The 23,403-nt window shown below is 57.2% G+C and overlaps 3 protein-coding genes across 3 annotated transcripts in view; all 3 read right to left on the bottom strand.

The window, feature by feature from the left end:
- Window positions 1–966: 966 nt before the first annotated feature.
- Window positions 967–7,674, bottom strand: ERAL1 (Era like 12S mitochondrial rRNA chaperone 1). The gene is made up of 12 exons (XM_088529939.1): window positions 7,587–7,674; window positions 7,100–7,174; window positions 5,116–5,268; window positions 4,835–4,962; window positions 4,675–4,752; window positions 4,454–4,500; window positions 4,043–4,104; window positions 3,475–3,587; window positions 2,618–2,998; window positions 1,938–2,087; window positions 1,579–1,659; window positions 967–1,283 (listed from the first exon to the last, which is right to left on the bottom strand). The coding sequence occupies exons 1-12, from the start codon at window positions 7,672–7,674 to the stop codon at window positions 1,161–1,163; spliced, it is 1,479 nt and encodes a 492-aa protein (XP_088386065.1). The 3' UTR covers window positions 967–1,160.
- Window positions 7,675–15,757: 8,083 nt separating this feature from the next.
- Window positions 15,758–18,559, bottom strand: DHRS13 (dehydrogenase/reductase 13). The gene is made up of 5 exons (XM_088529969.1): window positions 18,439–18,559; window positions 18,242–18,360; window positions 17,437–17,560; window positions 17,030–17,353; window positions 15,758–16,023 (listed from the first exon to the last, which is right to left on the bottom strand). The coding sequence occupies exons 1-5, from the start codon at window positions 18,557–18,559 to the stop codon at window positions 15,758–15,760; spliced, it is 954 nt and encodes a 317-aa protein (XP_088386095.1).
- Window positions 18,560–18,842: 283 nt separating this feature from the next.
- The window catches only part of PHF12 (PHD finger protein 12), a 31,052-nt gene continuing 26,491 nt past the window's right edge, over window positions 18,843–23,403 (bottom strand). The window contains exons 12-15 of the mRNA XM_088530001.1: window positions 22,352–22,450; window positions 21,709–21,791; window positions 20,608–20,746; window positions 18,843–20,000 (exon numbers count right to left, since the gene is read on the bottom strand). Of these exons, the coding sequence (XP_088386127.1) occupies window positions 19,666–20,000; window positions 20,608–20,746; window positions 21,709–21,791; window positions 22,352–22,450 (656 nt within the window). The 3' untranslated portion in view covers window positions 18,843–19,665. The remainder of the gene's footprint in view (window positions 20,001–20,607; window positions 20,747–21,708; window positions 21,792–22,351; window positions 22,451–23,403) is intronic.

Here is a 23,403-nt window from a genome sequence, read left to right as displayed (position 1 = left end):
TTTACGTGTCAAAAGCTTCGTCCTGCTTGGGAAATTAGAGGAAAGGACGATGGGGAAAAGAAGGAACAAAAATTCTTAAACTACAACACAGAAGAGGTTGAAATGAAAGCAGCAGCTGGCAGTCATTTAAGAGGATGGTATGTGCACATCCATGGGAAGGGCTCAAACACAAGAACTGCAAACTACTGGCTTAGTATCACATACCGAGAGTTTAAGAGCTCCCTCTGTCACACCCAGTTATTACAGTGTTTCTGCCAGCCAGCAAACTGCTCCACTCAAGCAAACCCGGGCAAAAATTACTTCCTACACTGTCATACTCTCACACCCATGAACTCAGCAGACCTCAGGGAACAGCAAAGCACAAGACATCATATGGGATGGGGAAGCCTCTTCCATTTTCACTGCGGGAGTTCCTCAGCCTTCAAAGAGATAAAAAATGTGCCTTCATTGTAACCCTTTGTTCACAAAGGACTGGAGATGCCAACCTTTCCTCTTTCCCATTCCACTGCCTAAAGAATCCCAATATTCACCCATCCCTTTTTAGGGCAGAGGACTTCAAAGCACTGCACAGATTACTGCACAGGGACTGCTCTGACTGCTCATGCCTGACTCTCATTCTTTCTAACAGCAGCATTTAAAGTTATTTCCTAAAAGACAAAGCATAGCTGCAAATCTGTAACAGACATTAACAGCACTGGGAACACAAGGCAGCGGTGTACGATGCATGAGGTACAAAATGCACGTGCCAAAAGCACTGAGGTGTCTCCAAGCCTGCACTGTTGGACGAGACCCAGGCTTACTCCCTCCTATCTTCATTCCACAGTCGGTCAGGTCCTTCTGAACACTAAGGATGTGGGATATAGCCTAAAAGAAGTGGATGACAGCTCTATAAATGCAGCACTAGAACTGCACATAAAGCCGGGTCTCTTGACGTCTGTCCCCAGCTTCCAAAGAGACGGTGCTGTAGAAGGTCTGAAATTTTTATTTCAGTTTGTGCCATTCTCTCAGAAGAGCAATATATTCTACTTCAGCCCATGACGCTGATTCCATCATCCTGTTTCTGAATTGAACAAAGATGCTGAAATACCCCCAGAAAAAACAGCACTGGTTTCTCCACGTGACCAGAGAGCTTGAGGGCTGCTGAAACCTATGCAAAGAGTTCAACTCTTCACCTCCACCCTGAGCTTCAAGCGGATATCACAAAGGAAAGCATTCATCAGGTCCTGGCCAGCCTCCTGGGCAATCTTGCTGATAATCTTCCCTTTTCTTCCAATCAACATCATCTGTATTAAAACCCAAAGAAAAGATGATCACACTTATCCTTACATCACTTAAATGTGGGTAGAAATCACCTGGGGGAAAAAATTAAAGGGAATATAGCAATTGGAAATGTCCCAAGACCAAACAGCTTTGAAAGGTGCAAGGGTTTTACTGAAACCCTTGATTGTTTGCAGAGAAAATACCCAGCTCCACAGCTGAGGGCCAGTGTGTCTAACACAGCAAGGATGCACATGTGCTGGATCCAGGAACCTCCTGTCATGCTGCTCAGGGCCCTACCTCTCTTCTGATGTTACTCACCATGTGAGACTTCCTCGGGACCACAAGGTTCTGCATAATGAGGAGCTCTCCACTTGGCCCTTCCTCCCACATCTCTGTCACCTGCAACAGCAGGCACAAAATCAGCAAAGCATCTCAGGAGCAGCAAATACCACTCCCTCGCAGACAGAGACTCGAGTGAGCGCCCCAATTCGAGTCCATGTGTGGACAAACACACAACAGGGCTCAAGCCACATGGCATATAGGTCTGAAGTCACCCCACACGCCCTGTAAAGAGCCTGGCAGACTTCACAGACCCAAGAAAAGGGTTAGCAAAGATAATAGTTTGATGTTTCCAACACAACAGTTTGAAGGAAATTCTGCTGGAAGGTGCTTCCCACCTGATGCACACCATAGGGCACTTCCAGGGGCAGGTACTCCAGTAGCTTCTCCCTGATGATGTTGTCACAGATCTCTTGAGGTGACTGGTTGGTCAAGACCCCACTATGAAACTCCCAAGGGCCTGGCTTGGCTTGCATCAGGAGGTACCGCTGTCAGCACAAAACATCATCACACCCATTAGCTGTCACATACTGCTTCCCCAATAGCACAAACCTCTTATCCTCATCTTGTGGCGAGTCCCTACGAGGACATTGCTGCTAGACAGACATCAGGGCAAGTTTAAAACCTTTGGGGAACAGGAATGGAAAAACAGAAACTTCCGAAACTCAAACATACCGCAGGATCACACCTCCCCAAAGTTTTATACAAGGTAAAACAAAAACAGTATTACTGTTTTACGGCAGCTGAAATAACACACTGGGTGACTTCATCAAGAACAAGCTGTTGTTTTGAGACCCCCAAATAAGCATGTTCTGCACAGAAAACTCTGAAATTGCTGTGCACACATAGCCTTTCTTCACAGAGGACACCTCACCCTTGGCTTGGGCCCACCCTAGGACAAAATCAGCAGCTCTGTTCTTTGCTCACAGGACATGAAGTTCAATATGAAGTACAGGGGGTACCACGAGGGTAAAAGCACAGCAGCTTTGTAGCAAAAACAGTCCCAAACTGCAGTTACCTTTAGCGTATCCACCTCCTCTCCATGGAGGGCTGCAAGCATGAAGATCTCCTGGAAGCCTGGCCAACCTTTCACATTTTTAAGATGCTTATATTCACAGGGCTTTGGGTCTTGCACTTCGTCTGAGATGAGACTGGACCCCGTACCACTGCTGCTATCCAAGCTACAGTCTTCTTGGACTTTTTCTGTTTCCTGTAAACTGTGAGATTCATAGGCCCTAATCTCTGAAAGAGATATGTGAGAAATTTTAGGAGTTCTTGATGAAGAACGGGAATTATGTTCAGTATCGGATCTCACTTTCAGTTTCTGTCCATTCACAATGCCCTCTGTTAGCTCAGCTACTAGATCCAGCAGGATGAATTTCTTCTTTACCAGATCCACCTAAAGTGAGAAAGAGAAGTGGCAAGGATTTGTCCTAAAAGAAGTTAGCAGCTGTTTCCTGAATTTTAAGCAGCTAGAAGAATCCACCCAAGCTGGCTGCTGGAGGATGAGGTTTCTGCAGTGAACAAGACTATTTTCCTACCAAATCACAGCGTGTCAGCAGTTCAAAAGCAGTTTGTGCAAACACTGACTGCTGATCTTCTCATTGACCAACCTGAATACAGCGCAGCTGCTGTTTCTGTTTAAATCTGGCTGATTTAAATTCTGCTTTGCAATGTAGAGCTTCACAGGTTTGCATGCATGTACACACACACACACTTCAATATTCTGCAGCAGAGGGGGAACAATTGACTTTAACAGATCTGCTCTCAGTGATCTGAAAATTCACCTGCTGAACCTGGGTACTGTTTGAAGACATTGGCCTAATATGCTGTAGAATGTAGAAGGTAGGGGGAAAAAAAAAGAATTTTATTTACCTTATTCAGAACCAGGACACTGGGAATCTGGGGAAACTGAGAAAGACACTTCAGCACCTCTTGGCTCAGACTGTTTCGTGTCCAGTGATCCGATACATCCACCAAGACCAGAACTGTCAGAAAATAGTGAGGAAAATATGTATGAGAACCTTCACTTGCCAAAATGTTACCCTTCTGTTTGCACCAAACCTACAGCAAAATTCTTCCCTTCTGATTTTAATCTTTCTTCTACTGCAGAAGCATATGGATGAAAAAGGAGTGTTTTAATTGGCAAGAAAATATAACACGATTTGTATTTCTTATTGTCTTAAAAAGATTGCATGTGCCAATACACAACATCCTAGCCCAAACTCTTAATCCAATTGCCTCTCCTTATAATCAGATCATTTTTTTTCTCTTTCCCAGCTAAAGATTTCAAAATCTTTTCTATGCCCCATCCCTCTGTCCTGGTTCACACTCCCAGGTCTGCTCTTAATGCCCCTAGGCATCTAGCTGCTGCATTTACAGGGCCATAATCTTCTAGAGCAGATTAATATTTCTCTTAATACAAAGAATGAGAAGTGCTCACCTATATCTGCATGTTTCATGCTCTCCCATGGGTCCTTCAGCATGGATTCGTTTAGCTTGTGCCTGAAAGAGAAATGTAAATTATTAAAATCAGCTGTGATCTGGCATGGTCTATCTTCCTTCTCCTTGAAAGGAAGGAAATCCTATTTTCTATCATCCCAGCTCATGCAAGGCTGCCCTGCAGCCTACAACATCCCATATTACATGCACACATACAGTATGAAACACAGCAGGGCCCAAGGGACTTTATACGATACTGAAATAGCAATGATAACAAAAATACAGATACAATAATGAGACTAAAAACATACATTCCTGTCAATTCTGTTTTAAAAAATCCTGCAAGGGAGGGTTTTATAAGACCAGAATGATTTACTGGAGAGGACCCTCACTGCCCCCACAATGGCAATACCTTTTGGCTTTCAAGGGACTAGTGAGGCCAGGTGTATCCAGAATAACCTAAAAGGGGAAAAACAGATTTTTTGTAAACTTGTGTATGGTTGGTGGCAAAGATAGAACTTACATCTGTGGAACATGAATAAATGGCAGGATACAGGTGACAAAATCTGCTCTATTTGGCTAACGCTCCAGCTACCCCGAGCGTGGCCGCGCTTTGGCCACAGGGAAGCTCACCAGCTGTGTGTCCTCGCTCGTGACGATGCCCTGCGCTTGGCATCGGGTCGTGTGCACCTTCTTGGAGACCGCGAACACCTAGAAAGAAGCAGATGTTTCCAGCACTCAGAACGCGCCAAGAAATCCAATTATGAGCCTGCACTTCTCGGCACGGCGTTACCTTCCTGCCCAGGAGCTGATTAGACAGCGTGGACTTCCCGGCGTTCGGCGCGCCGATGATGGCGACTTTTAAAACCTTGGGGTTCTGGGGCTGGTCGGGCCGGTGCCGTAAGAGCTGCTCCTGCTCCTCTGCCCGCGCCGGGCAGGGGATGGGGCACGGATAAGCTCCCGCGGGCGGCATCGCCCCGGGGCTGCCCGTACCGCCCCGGCCGGCGCCGCGGCCGCTCCCCGCGGGCTCCCGAGGCCGCCGCGGCCCTGTCCTCCCCGCCGGGCGCCGCTCACCTCTGCGCGGCGCCGCGGGCGGCGGGTGGCGGCGCAGGGCACCGGGCGGCTCCTCCGCGGCGAGGCCCAGGATGCGGCGCAGGGCCGAGCGGCTGCTGCTGCTGCTGCTGCGGCGGAGCGGGGAGGCGCTGCCCAGCGCACGGGGCCGCTGCGCTGGAAAAGAGCAGCGCGTGGAACCGCAAATCCCGCTGATTGCGGCGAAAAACACCCAAAACACGCCGCCCCCCCCACCCACCCTCCCCCGGAGGCCGCCCCTCCAGAGCCCTCCCCGCCACGAGGCCTCCCCGCGGCGGCCGCCGCCGGCCCCACCTGCGCGCAGGGCGGAGGGCCCGGGCCCCGCCGCACAACGCAGGGCCCCGCGCGCGGCCCGCGCCGCCGCCGCGGCCACGGGCGCCGCCATCTTCCCGGCCGCGGGGCAGGCCGGGAGCGCCGGCAGCGGCCGCCCTCCTCGGCGCGGGCGGGGGAGCAGCGAGGCGGCGGGGCGGGGCGGAGCGCCGCTCCCCGCCGCAGGGGCTTGTGGGGAGGGCGGCGGGGGCGGGAGGTCCGCCATGGCGCTGCGCGGTCCTCCCGCGCCGCGCGCTGTGCCCGGCGCCCTCCTGCCCCGCTCCGTCCCCGGGCCCCGCTGCAGCTCCCCGGGCAGCCCCATCCCGCCAGATGTCCCCCCGTGCCGCCTGGGGCTGCACTTCCCCACAGTGCACAGTGCCCCCACATGACACTCCAGTGCTCGCAGTGCTGCCCAGAAGACACCCCAGTGCCCCCCATGACAGCCCGGTGCCTCAACATGGCACCCCGGTGCTCACAGTGCCCCCCATGACACCCCAGTGTTCCCAGTGCTCCACATGACACCCCAGTGCTCCCAGTGTCCCCGCTATGACATCCCGGTGCCCCCCATGACACCCTGGTGCTCACAGTGCCCCCCATGACACCCCAGTGCTCCACATGACACCCCAGTGCTCCCAGTGTCCCCCCCCCACGACATCCCAGTGCCCCACGTGACACCCCGGTGCTCCCAGTGTCCCCCCTCACGACATCCCAGTGCCCCACGTGACACCCCGGTGCTCACAGTGCCCCCCATGACACCCCAGTGCTCCCAGTGCTCCACATGACACCCCAGTGCTCCCAGTGTCCCCCCCCCATGACATCCCAGTGCCCCACATGACACCCCGGTGCTCACAGTGCCCCCCATGACAGTCCGGTGCCCCCACATGGCACCCCGGTGCTCACAGTGCCCCCCATGACATCCCAGTGGCCCCAGTGCTCCCACATGGCACCCCAGTGCTCACAGTGCTCTCCGCAGTCCATGCTGGTGACACCAATGCAATTCACCCCAGTGTCCCCTGCAGGGACCCCAGTGTCCCCCCAGCACCTCCTGCAATGCACCCGGTCCTTCTGCACCCTGGGGTGCCCCATGCCAAGGAGCACCGGCCTTCCCCATCCCACCCTGCACCCTCCGGAGTGACCCAAGGAAGGAGGAGACGGAGCCGCAGTGCCAGAACCGCTTTTATTGCCAGGGCTGCCTGCGCTGTCACCTCTGCGGCTTTCTCGCCGCCGCTGCCTCCACCGCCGCGGGGTCCCTCGCCGCGTGCCGGCCAGCAGCAGAACCGTCACCATTACTAAACTCAGTAATGGTAACGGTTTCCCCGCTGGCCGAGGTCCTGCTGCATCCGGAGCTGCTCCACGCCTCATCCGGGGTGCCCCATGGAGCCCAGGCCCTTGGTCCTGCCCTTTGGAGCCCTTCAACCCCAACACTCTGCCCCACATCCCTCCAGCCCTCAGAGCCCCAAATCCCAGCCCCTGGGAGCTCCAAGTCCCGGTTCCTTGGTGCCTCATACCCCAAATCCCAGGCCCTGGAGGTCCCATGTCCCAGCCCTGGGTGTCCCTGGTCCTGGCCCCGCCATGCGCAGTGGCAGCAGGTCTTGGTGGCGGCGGAGGCGAGCCCGGGGGAGTACATCATCTATACTGTAGTGTCTCATAGTGAACTTACAGTATACGATGATATCCCGCCCGGGCCCGCGGGGCAGCAGCATCCAGCAGGATCCGTCGGGACGGCGAGCGGCGCCTGCAGAGAGCACAGCACGTCAGGGAGCGCGGATGGCGCTGGGACGGCCTGGGGAGGAGAACCAGCACCCTAGGGTGGGCAGTGGCGATCCCGAAAACCTGGGACAAGCTTAGGAGTGCCAGCACCCCAGGGCAAGCAGTGGGGGTCCCGAAAAGCCTGGGGCAAGCGGAGAATGTCCCAGCACCCAGGGTGGGCAGAGGGGGTCCTGGAATCCCAGGGTGGGCAGAGGGGATCCTGGCACCCCAGGGTGGGCAGAGGATGTTCCAGCACCCAGGGTGGGCAGAGGGGATCCTGGAATCCCAGGGTGGGCACAGGATGTTCCAGCACCCCAGGGTGGGCAGCGGGGATCCTGGCACCCCAGGGTGGACACAGGATGTTCCAGCACCCCGGGGTGGGCAGCGGGGGCACCTACCTGTGCGGGCGGCGCTGGGCTGAGCCCGCCAGCTGCCTCGAGGACCCCCCGGCACAGCCTTATAAAACCTGCCCCGGCTCATCTGCATATCGCACATCTGCACCGCACAGCTGGGGCGGCCCCGTAACCCCTTCGTGCCCAGGGCGGGCGAGCCCCGAGGGCCAGCGCCTGCCCCACACGCGTGGGGGGCTGCAGCCCCTGCGGGTCCCGCTGTCCTGCTGGGAACAGGGACAGGGCTGGTCCCCATGGGCCTGGCAGAGCCGTCTGGCCCCAGGGATGGTGTCGTGAGGGGACTCTGGGGTCCCAGCGTGGCCTGTGCCCCCTCGTTGTGTCACATTTGCAGGACACAAGCCAGGCCCTGGTTGTGGCATGGTGGCAGCTCCATGGGGACGGGGCACTGGGGACACTGAAGTGCAGGGTGGCAGCGGGGGCTGTGTCCCCTGCATGGTGACCCAAGATGAAGCACACGTGCATGTAGAGAGCTCATCCCCTGGCAGTGTCCCCCAAGCGCATGTCCCCAGATGCCATGTCCCCTGGCCATAGGTACTGCCCTGAGGGACAGGTCCCCAGCAGAGTGTCCCCTGGAGAGTCACATCCCCTGGCCAAGCCTGGAGGGATGTGTCCCCTGGGAGAACCTGTCCCCAGCCTGCTTGTGTCCCCCAGAGGGACATGTTCCCTGCAGGGACATGTCCCCAAAGGACATGTCCCCTGGCCATGCATGTCCCCAGAGGGCTGTGTCACCAGGCTGTATATGGCTCTGACCATATGTGTCCCCTGGCCATGTGTGTCCCCAGCCCCCTGCGTCCCCGTGGGGCTGTGCCCCATAGCAAGCGCCGTGTCCTGGTGCCGGGTTGTTTGTGCTGCCTGGGCAGGGACGCGCTCACGTTCCTGGAAACCGCCTGGGGGGCTGCGATAAGTCCCCGCCGCCCGGCCCTGATAAGCAGCAGCGCCTGCTATCGGCTCCTGTCCTGGCACGGGGCGCCCCGGAGCTGCTGTCACCCCACGGTGACAGGGACAGTGTCGCCCGCGTTGCCCCCAGCCTGGCCAGGCCCTGGCAGGAAGCAGGGTCAGACCCTGATGCCACCCTGTCCCCAGCCATGGGGACACCAGCACGTGGGGTCTGCAAGGCACTGTCCCCTCTGGTCTTGGGTCCCTTGCCATCTCCCCAAAGGGCCTGTGGCCCTCTTTAAGTGGTGGCACCATCATCCCAACACTCAGAACAGGGAGACGGGCAAAGCAGCCCCAAACCCTGCCACGCTGGGGCCAATGGCACCATCATGGGTGAGACCAGTGGGGCCACAGAGCCATCAGAGCCACCCTGGAGCGGAGCCTCATGGGGCCATCAGTGCCAACCTGGGGCCACTGCTGCCACCCCAGAGCCGTTGGTGCCACCCTGGGATGAGCCCCACAAGGTCACGAGTGCCACCAAGGGGGGAGCCCATGAGGCCATCGTGGGGTAAACCCTGGTGGACCCTCAGGGCCACCTGAGCAAGCCCCATAGGGCAACTGGAGACACCGCAGGGCCATTGCGGGGAAAACGCATGGGGCAACTGGTACCACTTTGGAACGAGTCCCCTGGGGCCATCCCTGCTACGACGGGGCAGGACGGGGCGCACGGGGCACACAGGGCCGGGAAGGGGACACAGGGACCGCAGCTCTCCCAGGGGCCGCATGGCTCCAGGCCGTGTCTGGCCGCAGATAAGGGCCGGGGGCCGCCCTGGCTATCGGCAGCCGCAGGGCGCTCGGGGACACGAGGGGCTCCGGGGGGGTATCCAGAGCACCAGGGGGGCTGCTGACCCCCAGGCCGTGCCCAGAACCCCCAGCAGGAGCCCCGATCCCGGCGGCATCGCCCTGCGCGGGGCCGGCGGGATGGGGCCGGCCGAGGCGGGCGCAGGGCAGCGCTATCGGCGCCGGCGGGCCCCGGCGCTCCCGCAGATAGGGCGCCTCGCCCGGCACGCCTGCCCGCGCCGGCACGCAGAGATAACCGGGACTCGGGGCGCCCGGCCCCACGGCGGCTCCCGGGGACACTGCGGGGACGGGGGCTGCTCCCCACAGGCCGGGGGACACGAGGGGCAGCCAGGCCCTGGCCGTGGCACAACCCGGGATGTCCTGGGCAGAGGCGGCTCCGTGCCCTTCCCGAAGCCACCTGGAAGCTGCCCCTTGCTGCCCAGCGGCCCTGGGCTGGTGCTTGAGCCCTGGGCGGCTGCGGGGAGCGGGGCCGAGCTCCGCTCTGCGCCCTCCTGCTCTCCTGCAGGCATCCAGCCCCGGAGCAGGAGTAACCGAGGGCTCCGACCGGGTCCCGCGGCCTCCTCGCACGGAGGCAGCGGCGCCAGCAGCAGCGGCTGGTGCAGAGGCCCCTGTGCCCAGGAGGGCCCCCCATGTGGCACCCCCGTGTCCCCCAGCAGCCCTTTACGCTCCCCTTGAGCGGGGATCGCAGGAGAGCCGCGAAGGCACCGGTGCCCGCGCGAGGCTGCGCCCTCCCGGGCAGGAGCTTTCTTCTTTTGTGGATGTTTCCCCCAACCCTCCAAACAAACAGCCCCAGCAGCAACATTTGTGGCCAGTAACTCCCCCTCTCCAAGCAACCCCGCTTGCTTGGGCATTCTGTAGAGCACAGTGAGGACACGGAGCGGGAATGTCGCAGGAGCACGGAGCACTCGGCCTCCGTGCAGGAATCGTACTCCACCAGCGGCTGCACGGGATCCACTACCCACCGCACATCCCGGCACGGGGCTCCCCCCGCTCCTTCCCGCTCCTTCCCGCGTGTCGCATGCACGGGAGCTGCTGTCCGTAGCCCCGGGACTCCCTTCCAACAGGGACAGCACCAAGTCCGCCCGCAGGGAAGGCAGCCCCAGAGCTCCCCTCGCTTCCACAGGCCTTGCTTTGTCCCAAGGCAATTTTTCTGTTTGCTAGCACCTTGTAAAACCCCAAAACTTTATTATATAACTCAACGTGACAAACGACAACACAGAGAATGCCACCGTCTTTCAAATCGATTTTTATTTTAGTTCTTCTCAGCAAGCAGGTTTGTTCTAAGCACACACTTAACATCCCAGGCCACGACACCCCGGCTCTGCCCAGGAAACGCCATCTCCCCACCGTACTCACGCGTTTGGCCCTCTGCAGCTAAAGCTCCTGCCCGCCTCGCTGGCTTCCACGCAGTGTCGTTCACACACGGGGAGCTCAGCCCCATCTCCAGTTACTAATCCTCCTATTTCAGCAGGAAAAAAAAATGGGAAATGGGGTTACAGACTTTTCCTGCTCTCCCACAGCACACACGGGTGTTTTCCTGGTGCCTCCAAGGTGCCTTCTTGCTAACTTCTTCCTGGAGCTGGAAGATTATTGCAGTTAGACAGGCAAAGCCTTACAGAAGCCACTGATACAGTATCTGGCAGTGTATTAACTGGAATATCATTTAGCATTTCTTGGTGGACATGAGCCCAATTAGCTCAGCCTTGTAGCCAGGCCCTTGTTTTCCAGGAACGGGAAGGAGGGTGTTCCCTGGCAGGCAGCAAAAAAGCAGCTTCCAACGGAAGAGTATTATGTTTCACAGGATATAGGCAGCCTTTAGCTTCCCAACTCTTCCTCTGGTTATTGTTTCAGAATAATGCTCTGGGTTTAGGTGCCCTAAACCTACCTCTGGTGCTAGAAAAGAATGTGCCTCTTCACGCATTTTTCTTCTTCCACAGGCAGTGCAAGGAAATACCCTCCTCAGCAGCACACCCAAAGTGCTGCTCCCCAGCACGGCCTCATATTTCAACAGAGCGCAGCTGGTGACACAGCACGTAGCTTCGAGAAGCGCTCAAAACGTTAAAAAACAAACAAACAGGGCAGGCTCTAATATAAGTCTCGTACAGGTCAGGCTGCCAGGGAAGCAGGAAGGGAAGGCCAGCTGGACGCCCGAGCACAGCACGGCTCTGTCGTGGTAACCCAAGTCAAATGAGCTAAATCCTCATTTTCCATTGCAGTTTTGCGCTCTTTTTTTTCCCCAAGTCTTAGGAGTTCTAGTGAAAAAGGAAACCAACAAAGTGAAATCTTTGCAAGGCTAAAGAATAAACCCTCTTGCACAATGAGATTTGGCAGAGAAATTGCCTTTTTAAGCTATAATACACCCACTGTTCTAAAAGTCTGGGTCCCACAGCTACTTGGCTATCGCTTCCATAAACATTCCCGGTGCCTCTTCCGGTGCGGTGTAATCCAGCCAGACGCGCCACAAACGGAGGATTCAGAGCCGGGAAGCTGCCATCCAGCTGGCATCCTCCCAAATGAAGGGGACCCCTGTTAGAGCAAGAATTCTCAGAGCCAGGAGAAAACACATTGTCCGTTTCTTATGCAATTAGATTAACCATTTACGAGTTTCCAGATAACCGGAGACCTCCAGCAGATCCAGGAAGGGGCTGCCCCAGTGCACGGCACGCATGGAGGAACAACAGCCCTAACAGTTACAGGGACACAGCGCTCAAAGCATCAACCCCAGACGTGCAGGACAATTCAAGCTTGTGCACAGACTGCAGGTTGTTTGTTCTACCCTGGTAACGTGACGCAGTGACCTTGTATTCTGCCTGAAAACAGTGTTTGAGCACTCGGAAAAGCAGGTCACCGTGAACGGTGTATCCCAGGGATCGTTGCAGGCTGCACTTGGAGCAGACACCGCTCCCTTTGCACAGACAGAGCTTCCACCTTCCCATCTCAGCTCCCGACAACCTGGCGCTGGAATTCCTTCCTCCAGGAGCGCCCATCGCCGACGCTGAAAATAAACAGATTGGGATCGTTACAGGAACATTTCCCCGTGCTGGGAAATGTCATGTAATGCAAACAAGCGAGCGCGGAAAGACAAGGAGCAAATTGATAATTGAAAGCAATTACTGAAAGAGACATAACAGGAAGGAGAGGAAAAGAGGCACGGGAATACATAAAGAAACTCACCTAATAAAGCCGGGGTCTAGACTAAAACCAGTGTCTGGTTCTTAGGAGCTAATATGAATATAAATTAGACTCTGTCCACAGGCAGGAATGAGATCAGGTTGACGAAAAAATAAACGGATGCAGAGTTCTGAGCTGAATCTGTAAAATCCTCACCCAGACACTACAGCAGGCAAAAGGAAGCTTTGCTGGCTAGCACATTTTGGCTGCAATCTGCCCCAAAGATGACTCATTTTATGTCGCATGTATCAATGTGTCAGAATGAATTTAAAAAACACACATTTAGTTTAACTCATCTTGTTTAAAAAAATTACACGGGAGACTGAAATTACAAAAGAAAAATTTCACATGACAAAACCATGGAGATTAGTTTGAAATTTGTCCCGGAAATGAAAGGAATCCACCCTCCTCCCAGGCTATTCGGTGTACGAGGGTGCAGCAACGGCAGCTGCTGCATCTCCAGGACATGGCCAGAGCCTCTCCTCCCGCTCTGGTTTCATGCATGGTCCTTACCTAAGTGCAGTCGTCTCTCTCCTTATTCAGCTCCACTGTGTGTCTTCTCTCAAGCCATTTGCTTGAGTTTTTTCAAGCTCACGTTGATTCAAAGCTCTTCAAAGTTCTGGAATCCATTCTCAGCTCAGTATCATCTGCAAATTTAATAAGCACATTCTTCGTTCCATTATCCAAGCCCAAACAAAAAATTTGCTCATTACATCCTTTCAGGTGAACAGGGAACCACTGTTAGGTTCTCTAGCAATGATTTTCCAGTTGGCTTCATACCTGTTTTACAGTATCTGAGAAACCAGGTTCTCCTAACACAGTGGACTGCAGGCCTCCTGTGCAAATAAAAATGTTAGTAGAGCTTCAAGAGGCTTCTAGGTCAGGTTTTCAAAACTTGTAAGAAAAAAAAATACCATAAAACCTCATAGAAGCTGGTGTGATTGGCACCCCCTTCCCAGAACCCGGCTGCACGTCAGGGAGTGTCCTGGGTGCTCTGCTTCCCAGCAGTGAAGAAATGTAATGCTGGAACTACAGACAGATGCCACGAATTCCTGTCGGCTCATCCTGCAAGCCACTTTTCACAAACTTCAAAACGGAGCAGAGGTTAAACCAGACTTTTAAAAACAAATGGCCATCCCAGGACACCGCGAGCCAGTCTTTCCAATTCCTCTTGCAGCCCATGGCATTTCCATGAAGGTCCACTGATGATTATAAGGTTTTCTCATACGGAAATGCAGGACCAGATCTGCTGGCCAGCCAGGCTGTGTGCGGCCTCCACCGCTGGGAACCACTGACGTGTGACAGCTGCTCAGAGAAGAGCAGAAAAGCTGCAAAAATATTGCTGTTCCAGCCAGCTGGTGCGTGTGGTTTGCAGCTTCTCAGAAGCAGCCACCACAAGAAGCATATTTGTTTCCAAAACTGCAGCCTGCCCCTCACATCTCAGTAATTCCCGTAACAGGTCTGTCCTCCAAGGCAGATGAACTGATAAAAGCCCAGCTAGAAGCAAGTGCTGCTGCCTGGTGGAGGCTCCAAGCCCAGCGCGGTCTGAGTTGCTTCCAAACAGGACAACATAGTTCCTTGCTCATGGTAAAACCCATCCTTGGCATTCACACGCATTTAGGTTTGAGCATCACAGCCCTGGCCACAAAACCAGCGCTGGCAGAAAGGATAACGTCAGTGAGGGCCCCAGTGCCTGACCTGGTTGTCACGTAGCGCGTGGTCCCAGCCTGTCACATAATGGTGGAGTGTCCAGTCCTGCAATGTCACATCACGGGGACCAGGATGAATCCGTGTCCAGCCTGGGCCATCCCAAAGAGCCGTCTGCGCCCCGGCACAACACTGGAGCTGCTGCAGCCGGAGCCAGACGCGGCACTTCCCTGCGGGTTAGCGCTAACCTAGGGCAAGGAGAGGGACATGAAGGTGCCAAGGGGGGACCAAGAAGGCCATTCCGGGCCCCAGGAGCGCGATGGGGCCCGGGCAGAGCACACGTGAGCCCGGACGGGCAGCGCGGTGACGCTGCCACCCCCAAAGGTGCCGCGCGGGGGAACCTGCCACCAGCACCGCGGCCAGCCCGGAGCCCTGCGGGCCGCAGGGACCCGTCCCAGGGCTCGGGGTCCATGCGGGGGGGTCCCCATGTCCCCAGCCCCCCAGGACAGCCGCCAGCCCCACAGCCGGACACCCCCCACGACGCCCCAAGCTGACAGACTCCCCCCCCGCCGTGTGCCCCCTTCGTGGGGCGTCCCCGGCCCCACAGCACCGCGGGGCTGCCCCGTGGGACCCCCCGGATCCCTCCCAACACCTGCACTCGTCCCCAGGCTCTCCCGCATGGCCCGGGCGCCCAAGGAAGCCCCTTCCCCAGCTCCCAGGACCCTCCCGCCATGGCAGAGCTCCCGCAGGACCCCCATGACAGGGACCCCCCTCCATGAACCCCCCCTCGTCCCGTCCCATCCCGTCCCGTCCGTACCTGCCGCCCCCGGCCGGGCCCCCCGGCTCAGCGGCCCCCGCCCCAGCCGCTCCCACAACCCCCCGCGCCGCCCTGCTGGGGGACGAGCGCATCCCGCGGGTGCAGCCATGTTGGGAAGGTCCGCGCCGCGCCACACCCCGGGGGCGGGACTTCCGGCGCCGCCGCCATGTTGCGTGCCCCGAGCGCGCGCACGAGAACATGGTGCGCGCGCGTGCGCGGCGGGGACGCGGCCTTGCAGCGCGTGCACGCGTGTGCGTGGTGCGACCGCTGCATTGAATAGCGTGCATGTGTTTGCGTGGTGCAACTGCTGCACTGAATGAGGTGCACGCATGTGAGTGGTGCAACCACTGCATCGAATAATGTGCACGCGTGGTGCGACTGCTACACTGCAGCGCATGCATGTGTGAACGTGGTGCAATTGCTGCATTGAATAATGTGCATGCTTGTGCGTCGTGCTGCATTGCAGCATTGCAGCATTGCAGCACACACATACATGCGCACATGTATGTGCAAGGCAGGGGGGTGTTGCAGCATATGCATGCGCTGCAGTGCTGCACTGCACTGCCCCGTGTGCATTCGCATGCAGAGCACGGCATGCTGCATCACCGCAACTGTATGTCCATGCAAGGTGTCAGGCACAGGGCGTGCATGGCGCAGTGCCCCGCACCACAGGCTGTATTTGCATGTGCAATGTGCAATGCCCCGTCGCTTACCCCAGGGATGGGCTGCCTTCCCGTCCCCTCCTGTCCCCACAAAGGAGCCTCCCTCCGTCTTCGGAGCGGGGCGTTTATTTGGGCGGCAGCCCCACGAGCAGCTCGCTGGCCTCCCAGAGCGCGCGCGCCAGCTCGTCGTCGCCGCCCGGGCGCCACGGCTCCCGCGGGCGGCAGTCGGAGAAGTAGCCCCCGCTGAAGCGCTCGATGCCCTCCCGCGTGGCGCAGAACAGCGGCGTCTCGGCGCCCGCGGCGGCGTCGCGGTACAGGAGCCGGGCGAGCGGCAGCAGCAGCGGCTTCAGCCAGAGCGGCGCGTGGCGGAAGAGCCTCGTGTTCACGAAGCCTGCGGGGACACGCGGCGAAAGGGGACCTGGCTGCGCCGTGCGGGCTGCGCCGTGTCCGGGGATGCAGGGTGCAACGGCGGGGCCGGGACTCCCCGTGCAAAGGGACACACTGTGCGAGGGGATGTGCCATGCCAAAACGGATGCATGGTGCAAAAGGGTGTGCACGGTGCAAGGGGACACTGCAAAGGGATGCGCTGTGCAAAGGGATGCACGGTGTAAAAAGGGATACGCTGTGCAAAAAGACTTGCACAATGCAAAGGGACACTCTGTGTCGCCCTGTGAAAAGGGACACCTTGTTCAAATGGATGCTCTGTGCAAAGCGACACCCTGTGCAAATAGATGCACTTTGCAAAGGGACACACCGTGCAAAGGGACACCCCATGCAAAGGGACGCTCCGTGCAAAAGGATGCCCCGTGCAAAGGGACACACCCTGCAAAGGGACGCCCCATTCAAATGGACACCCTGTGCAAAGGGACACACAGTGCAAAGCGACACCCTGTCCAAAGGGACGCCCTGTGCAAAGGGACACTCCATCCAAATGGATGCCCCATGCAAAGGGACGCCCTGTGCAAAGGGACGCCCTGTGCAAAGGGACACACACTGTGCAAAGGGATGCCCGATGCAAAAGGACGCACCGTGCAAAGGGATGCCCAGTGCAAAGGGACACCCTGTGCAAAGGGACACACCGTGCAAAGGGACACCCCATGCAAAGGGACACCCCATGCAAAGGGACGCCCCGTGCAAAGGGATGCCCCATGCAAAGGGACACACACTGTGCAAAGGGATGCCCAATGCAAAAGGACGCACCGTGCAAAGGGATGCCCAGTGCAAAGGGACACACCATGCAAAGGGACACCCCATTCAAATGGACGCCCCGTGCAAAGGGATGCCCCATGCAAAGGGACACACACTGTGCAAAGGGATGCCCAGTGCAAAGGGACACACCATGCAAAGGGACCCGCAGCGCGCGTCCCCTCCCGCCATGCCCGTGTGCGGGGCCGTACCTGGGTGCACAGCGTAGCACGTCACGCCGGTGCCCCGCAGGCGCCTGGCCAGCTCGCGGGCGTGCAGCACGTTGGCCAGCTTGCTGTCGCAGTAGGCCTGGAAGGCGGCCAGCGCGCCGCGCGGCGGGCGGGCCAGCGCGTGGACGAGCCCGCGGGGCTGCAGGCGCCCGGCGCAGTGCGCGAGCGACGCCACGATGACGACGCGGCTGGGAGCGCTGCGCTGCAGCCGCTCCAGCAGCAGCTGCGTCAGCAGGAAGTGGCCCAGGTGGTTCACCTGCATGGTGAGGCCGTAGTTGTCCTCCGTGCAGCCCCCGGCGCTCACCCCTGCGGCACAGAGCGCCCGTCGCCCGCGTCCCCGCGGTGTCGCCTCCGCAGGGTGCGCGGTGGGGGCGGCGCGCGCGGCTCACCCGCGTTGTTGAGGAGCAGGTGGAGCTCCGGCTCCTGGCGCAGGACGGCCTCGGCAAAGGCGCGCACCGAGCTCAGGCTGGCCAGGTCCAGGTGCATGAAGAGAACCTGCGCGTTGCCCGTCTCCTGCGGGCACAGGGGTGGGGGGCCGTGCAGCCCAGGAAGGGGGGGATGCACCGGGTTTGGGCTGCGAGGGGCTGGGGGACAAGGGTGCATCGCGGGGGTGCATCGCAGCGGGGGATGCTAGACCACGTGGGGTGCTCCGTGCTGGGGGTGTAATGCGCCAAGCGGTGCAAGATGCTGGGGGTGCATCAAGCTCAGGGTTAGGAGTAGGTGCAGCATGCTAGGAATGCACCATAGAGGGGTGCACCGTCCTGGGGGTGCACTGTGCAGGGGATGCACTGTTCTAAGGGCTGCAATGTGCTCCAGGGTGCAACGTGCTCAGAGGTGCCACCTTCTAAGGGGTGCAATGTGCTAAGGGGGGCGTCATGGGGGTGCACCGCAGTAGGGTTAGCATTAGGTGCAGCAATGCTGGCAATGCACTATGTGGGGTGCAACGTGCTAAGGGATGCAACGTGCTGGGGGTGCTCCAAGGTGGGGGTGCAATACGCTCAGGGGTGCAGCGTGCTCGGGGTGCAGCGTGCCAAGCGGGCACCGGAGCAGGGGTTAGTGTTAGGTGCAGCACGCTGGGAATGTGCCACATGCTGGGGCTGCAATCGTGCTCGAGGTGCGCTGCCCCGGGTGCAACATGCAGGGGATGCAATGGACCCAGGTGCAACTGGCTGCAGGGCCCGGGGCCGCGCTCACCGTGCGGATGCGCCGGGCGGCAGCCTCTCCGCGCGCGGCGCTGCGCGTGGCCACGATGACGCGGGCGCCGCGCCGGGCCAGCTCCCGCGCCGCGGCCAGGCCGATGCCGCTGCTTCCGCCTGCGGAGCGGAGCAGAGCGCACGTGAGGCTGCGCCGCGGCGGCCGGAGCCGACGCGGGGGCCGGGCCGCGCGCTCACCGGTGACGATGGCCGTGCGGCCGCGGAGCCGGGCGCCGTGGCGGGGAGGGCGGCGCAGCGCGCGCCGCAGCAGCGCCCCGAGCAGCAGCAGCAGCAGCAACAGCAGCAGCAGCCAGGACATCGCGCCGGGACAAGGGCCGCGGCGGAAGGCGGAGGGGAGGGCGCAGGGGCCGGGCCGCCTCCCTGCGCCGCAGCCGCGGGAGAGCGGAGGCTGCAACGCGGGGGGCTGCAACGCGGGGGGGGCTGCACAGACACCCCCTCCCCACTCCTGCCACCGCCCCCAGCCCCATTTTGGGGTCCCCCAGCACCCCCAGGCCCCACACGAGCCCCCCCCCCAGCCCCTGTCCCCGGCCGAGCCCTGGCCCTGCTCACAGAGTGCAGACAGACAGTCGGCAAACAGAATGTGAAGTATTTTTTTGTTTTTTATATACAGAATACAGGAAAGTTTCTGTAAAGTCTAAAACGTTACAATTACTATGTACAGTGGAACTAGCTGTTCTGCTGCGGGGGGGGTGGCATATAAACAAAAGAGACAGACAGGTTACGACGGACGATCTGCTACAATAGACAAGTTGAGGAACGTCATACCACATGTAGCACTGTACACAGCTTTAAAACATTGAAAATGCCATCACTGATGTATTTACACAGAATCCAACACTTTTCCTTATTTCAAATAAAAATAGGATGGACACCAGGAAAAGAACTCGTTTCTCACTGCCCATAATACACAGTAGCTACTTGTAGTGCAACCATAGCAGGGAGGGATGGGAGAAAATAACTGTGGGAAGAAGAGCGCTTCTTTACATTAAATAAAACAATGATATTGTATAGATTTGCTGTATGAAAACTGTATTTCTCTTTTAATATAAAACTATTGTCACTGGCACAAAATAGAACAAGTTTCTGATTATTTTACAACTGCATGGGAACTATCTGTCAGAGAGAGTCCTTGAGTCAGACAGCGGTCACCCCTCGCTCTGACGCGTCCTGCTCTCACTGCAGTTTTCCTTTTAAAATGAAATGTATAGTACAAATATATGTGCAAATGCCCCTAAAACTTGAGCAAAAAAGAAAATTAAAAAAAGTTAAACGTTCTTCATTTCATGCAAACGGCGTGTGATCAGTCTCTGGGCCGACATAGAAAATCCCACCTTGGTTTGTACATTTTTGCATGGCAAGAGTCCGAGGGCGTTTCCTTGCTCCCGAGCTCTCCTCCCGGCACTCCTAGGGAACAGAGTTGGACCGCAGCACGGGCACCTGGTGGGGTTTTAGAGAGAGCTTCTCCTCCAAGTCCATGTCTTGTACTAAGGCAGTGTCCCCCTTGGGCTGTTTGGTCGCAAATTCGGTGATGCTGAAGACGAACTGCAGGCAGCCCAGCTTGATGTAACTGCCGTGGTGCAGCAGGGCCGTCCCCTCCCAGCCGGCCCCGCTGCCCCCGATCAGGCTGGAGCTGCTGGCTTTGCAGTTGCAGGGTTTCCGATGCTGCCCTTGGGCCTGCGAACTCATCACAGCTGCTTCTTCATGCGGCTCCTCTTCCTGTTTTCTGCTTTTGTGCCGTTCTGGAAAAGAAAACGAACGCATCGGAGTCAGAGCGGGGGGTGGCAGCTTTTTCTAATAGACAGGGGCTACTCTTGAGGTGGCCCACGAATGACATCCTGTAGCCAGGAGGCATCTTGGCCACCGGGATGTTTCTTTTGGATACAAGAGGACCAGGAGCCGCCCCACAGCCACAGCGGGGTGGAGAAGAAACATCCACACACCTGTTTTGGCAGCCAGAAAAGAGCAAGGTGGAGAATGCACCGAGGCAACGGGTCGGGGGGCCCGTGGCACGGCCCAGACCACGTACTGACACCTGGGAGGGCAGAACGTGCACGCAGCAAACCCCAAACCCCGGGGCGCCCTTCGAAACGCGGCTCTTGCCGTCAGGAAGGGAGCGGGACCCGGGTGGCTCCTGCACGGGGCAGGAGCCGGGTTAAGGGCCTCTGCTCGCCGGGGAGCACAGGAAGCTCTTGTGCAAGCGGCGGTTTGCGGAGAGGCTTTTCCTTCTGCAGGAGGTAGCCCCAGCACTGCGAAAGCGGCGGCTCCGGCGAGGAGCGGATCCCGCTGCTGTCCCCCCCTCGGGGGGTTCCGTGCCGGGCCGTGGGGCTGGCGCTGCCGGACACTCACTTATCACGCTCTGCACTTTGGCAACGATGCTGCTGGGAGGAGTGGGCGTCATCTTCTCCGAGAAGTCACACGAATACAGAACATTGTCCACGGTCGTCCCGTGCTCGCTGTAGTTCAACAGCTCGTAATGTTTTGTATTCTGGAAAAAAGGGAAGAGGAGAGGATCAAGGCATCGCGTCAGGAAGGCACCTGCCCCGGGCTGAAACAGGACCCCTCTGGTCACTGAGCAAACACTTTATGACAAGAGGGACGCGTGTACATGCAGCAACCCCTGGAGAGGACAGCGCTGGGTTTACGGTCCTTCGGCAGCCCTGGGATGGCAGGAGACGCTGCTGGGACACGCGGAGCTTCGCGGAGGACGTGGCCTGAACGGAGGTTTCAGCTTCGCTCACAGGCACCGTCTGAGGAGCTTGTCCTCAACAAACTACAGGAGCTTCATTTAGTTACAGAAAGTTAATCTGGACCCTGCTCAGGAGCTACCTGGCAAACAGCAATACCAAAACCTGAACCTTGTTTCAACACTGCTAAGAGACATCTGCCAGAGGGCACTTTTTTTGGTAGACCTCCTTGTCTTGCTTCCAGAACAAACCTATTTGTGGACTGTAAGTAGGAGGCAACTGTAGGTCTCTGCCTAGAACCTAACAAATTTTTAGTTATCTAATTTAGAGCACTGCAGATGGGCAGAAGTAATTTGCACCACTATCACACCTGAAGTAGGAGACAAATCAATTCCCCATCTTGTTCCAGCTGAGATTCTGTGCAGGCATGTAAAGGTTCCCCTATTAACAGTGCAGCTGCATCAAAAACATATTGAACATTTCTACGCTGCCTTCTCTCCGCAGATGCCAGCGGTGACAGTGCTCAGTTGTGGCCAGCCTTTGTCCAGCAGCAGTTAGCTCGGAGAAATCACGCTGGCAGAGCTCTGTGCTTCCCAAAAGGGTTTGACAGCAAATGCTGACGCAGCCCTCATTTGAGGGAAACCATTTCCAATCCTGGCTCTTATTTTGTGGCCCACAAAGGAGCAGCGCACAAAGCCAACCTGCTGCCTGCATCTCCAGCTCCCAGCGCCGTGCACGGCAAAGAAAGACTCCAGGCACTCACCTCATCATAGAATATGCAGGCGTGTTTGCCGGACACGTAGTTACAGTGACCATAGCTTGTAAGGCACACATCCATGTCAGCTCCTTCAGTGGAAAATATAAAACAGGCTCAGTTTGTTAAAGGGGAAAAAAAAATCACATATAAAAAGAAACTGTCAGGCAGCAGAAAGCAACAGACAGAATTAAGCTTCAATTAGCAGAACAACAGGGGAGCAAGTGCCTTTGTCCAGGCTCCCAGGACTGCATGAATAATGCTGCGATAAGCACGGAAGCAAGTGGCCGTGGGGGCAGGGAAGGCAGCAAGGCTGGAGAGCATTTCGGAATTCCGGGGCTTGCTGGAGTGCTGGAGGAATCCGAGCACAAAGAAAGGAAAGCCACGAGCAAACCCTAACGCTCCCCTCAGCTGCTCAGGCTCTAGGAAAGCCGTGCTGCTCCGTTTGGGTGTCCAAGGTGCAGCCCTGCACCAAAGGCCTGAGGAGCATCACTGCAGACGGGGGGTTTCCACCGCTCTTGGTAGTGGAGAACCCCAGCACCAACAGCCTGATCGGGGCTCTTTGCTTCAACCCCCACGTGACAACCGCACGGGGAGGGCCCACGAGAACCACCCCGAGTCCGAAACAGCAGGGCTGGAGAAACCCACTCACCTGTCCCAATGTAGAGGGTTCGATAGCACATGTTAACTGCACCGCCTAAGCCCATCAGGGGATAGAACACGGCCCGGGCTTGCACTTCCTTTCTTTGCACTGCAAGATAAAAAGAAAGCTTGAACAATGTTATCAGCTATGGAGCTGCTCAAACGTCCCCAGCACTAGGCCCTCCACAAAGCACAGGTTCTAGGGAGGATGCACTCAGCTCCCGTTCTCAGTCTGCTTGAAATATTTGCGGATTGTGCTTTATTTTCTTTGCCAGGCATCCTGGCAAAGTGTTTTTCGCAGTATCCCACACAAGCTGTGCAATTAGGGGCACTGGAGTACGAGCAAGAGCCAAACTGAGGAGAATGTCGCTTCCTACTGCAAGGTTCTTTTTAAATCTCTTCTGCTTTTGGCAATGAAAGAGTTGATTCTTGCTGTCAAAGTGCCATGTAAAAAATAATAATAAAGCTTGGTCTGGTCAATGCCTCATATTTAATATCTGTAATTTAGTTTTTACATAAAATGCAAGAAAAATGCACAGGCTGAACAGGCCTTTTGCAGGGATTAACCTTATTTCCAGGACAGGACCATTTACTGAGCAGGCTCTGGTTCTCGTGGGTTAGTCTTTTCCCAGCACATTCAACAAGGGCAAGTCCAGGACTGAGTCTCTAAAGCAGCTCCCTGCCAGCTGAGCTCAGCTCACACATTCCCACATGCCTGCGTTAACTGGGCAGAAAAAACATCCTGCATGGAACAAATCCTGGACTACACAGGCTAGGAATTGAGCAGCTGTTTTTGGAGATAAAACAGAGTTTAGGCCTCTCCTGATGCCCCAGGAGTATGAAATCAAAGAACAGAACACGAGGATTCTAAGAGTTTGCTTGCAGAGTCACTAATGTCAAGGGCATTGGCCAGATTAAGCACCATTACTGGACACGCAGCACTCGGTGCAGCTGAAAAGTGCAGCCCCCATTTCTAAACAGGTGCCTTGCACGAGTCCTTTCATGCTGTTTTTGCAGACTCAATGGGGCTAGAAGTTTTAGATCTTGGATTTTGTCAGCAAG

This window comes from Tinamus guttatus, unplaced genomic scaffold, assembly GCF_059628265.1.
Source record: "Tinamus guttatus ecotype Peru unplaced genomic scaffold, ASM5962826v1 Tinamus_guttatus_pri_ptg000356l, whole genome shotgun sequence".
NCBI lineage: Eukaryota > Metazoa > Chordata > Aves > Tinamiformes > Tinamidae > Tinamus > Tinamus guttatus.
The sequence above is the reverse complement of the archived record's forward strand: the minus strand, read 5'-3'. Positions and strand labels throughout refer to the sequence as shown.

Bases quoted from the DNA above. Each gene is read 5' to 3' on its own strand.
- ERAL1 (XM_088529939.1), bottom strand. From the start codon at position 7,674: ATGCAGATGAGCCGGGGCAGGTTTTATAAGGCTGTGCCGGGGGGTCCT. The intron at 5,269-7,099 runs GTAAGTTCACTA...GCTCTTTTCCAG, and splicing joins GCGGGATATCATCGTATACT to CGCAGCGGCCCCGTGCGCTG. The intron at 4,501-4,674 runs GTGAGCTTCCCT...TTCCCCTTTTAG, and splicing joins CGAGCGAGGACACACAGCTG to GTTATTCTGGATACACCTGG.
- DHRS13 (XM_088529969.1), bottom strand. From the start codon at position 18,559: ATGTCCTGGCTGCTGCTGCTGTTGCTGCTGCTGCTGCTGCTCGGGGCG. The intron at 18,361-18,438 runs GTGAGCGCGCGG...TCCGCTCCGCAG, and splicing joins CCGCACGGCCATCGTCACCG to GCGGAAGCAGCGGCATCGGC. The intron at 17,354-17,436 runs GTGAGCCGCGCG...TCTGTGCCGCAG, and splicing joins CCTGCTCCTCAACAACGCGG to GGGTGAGCGCCGGGGGCTGC.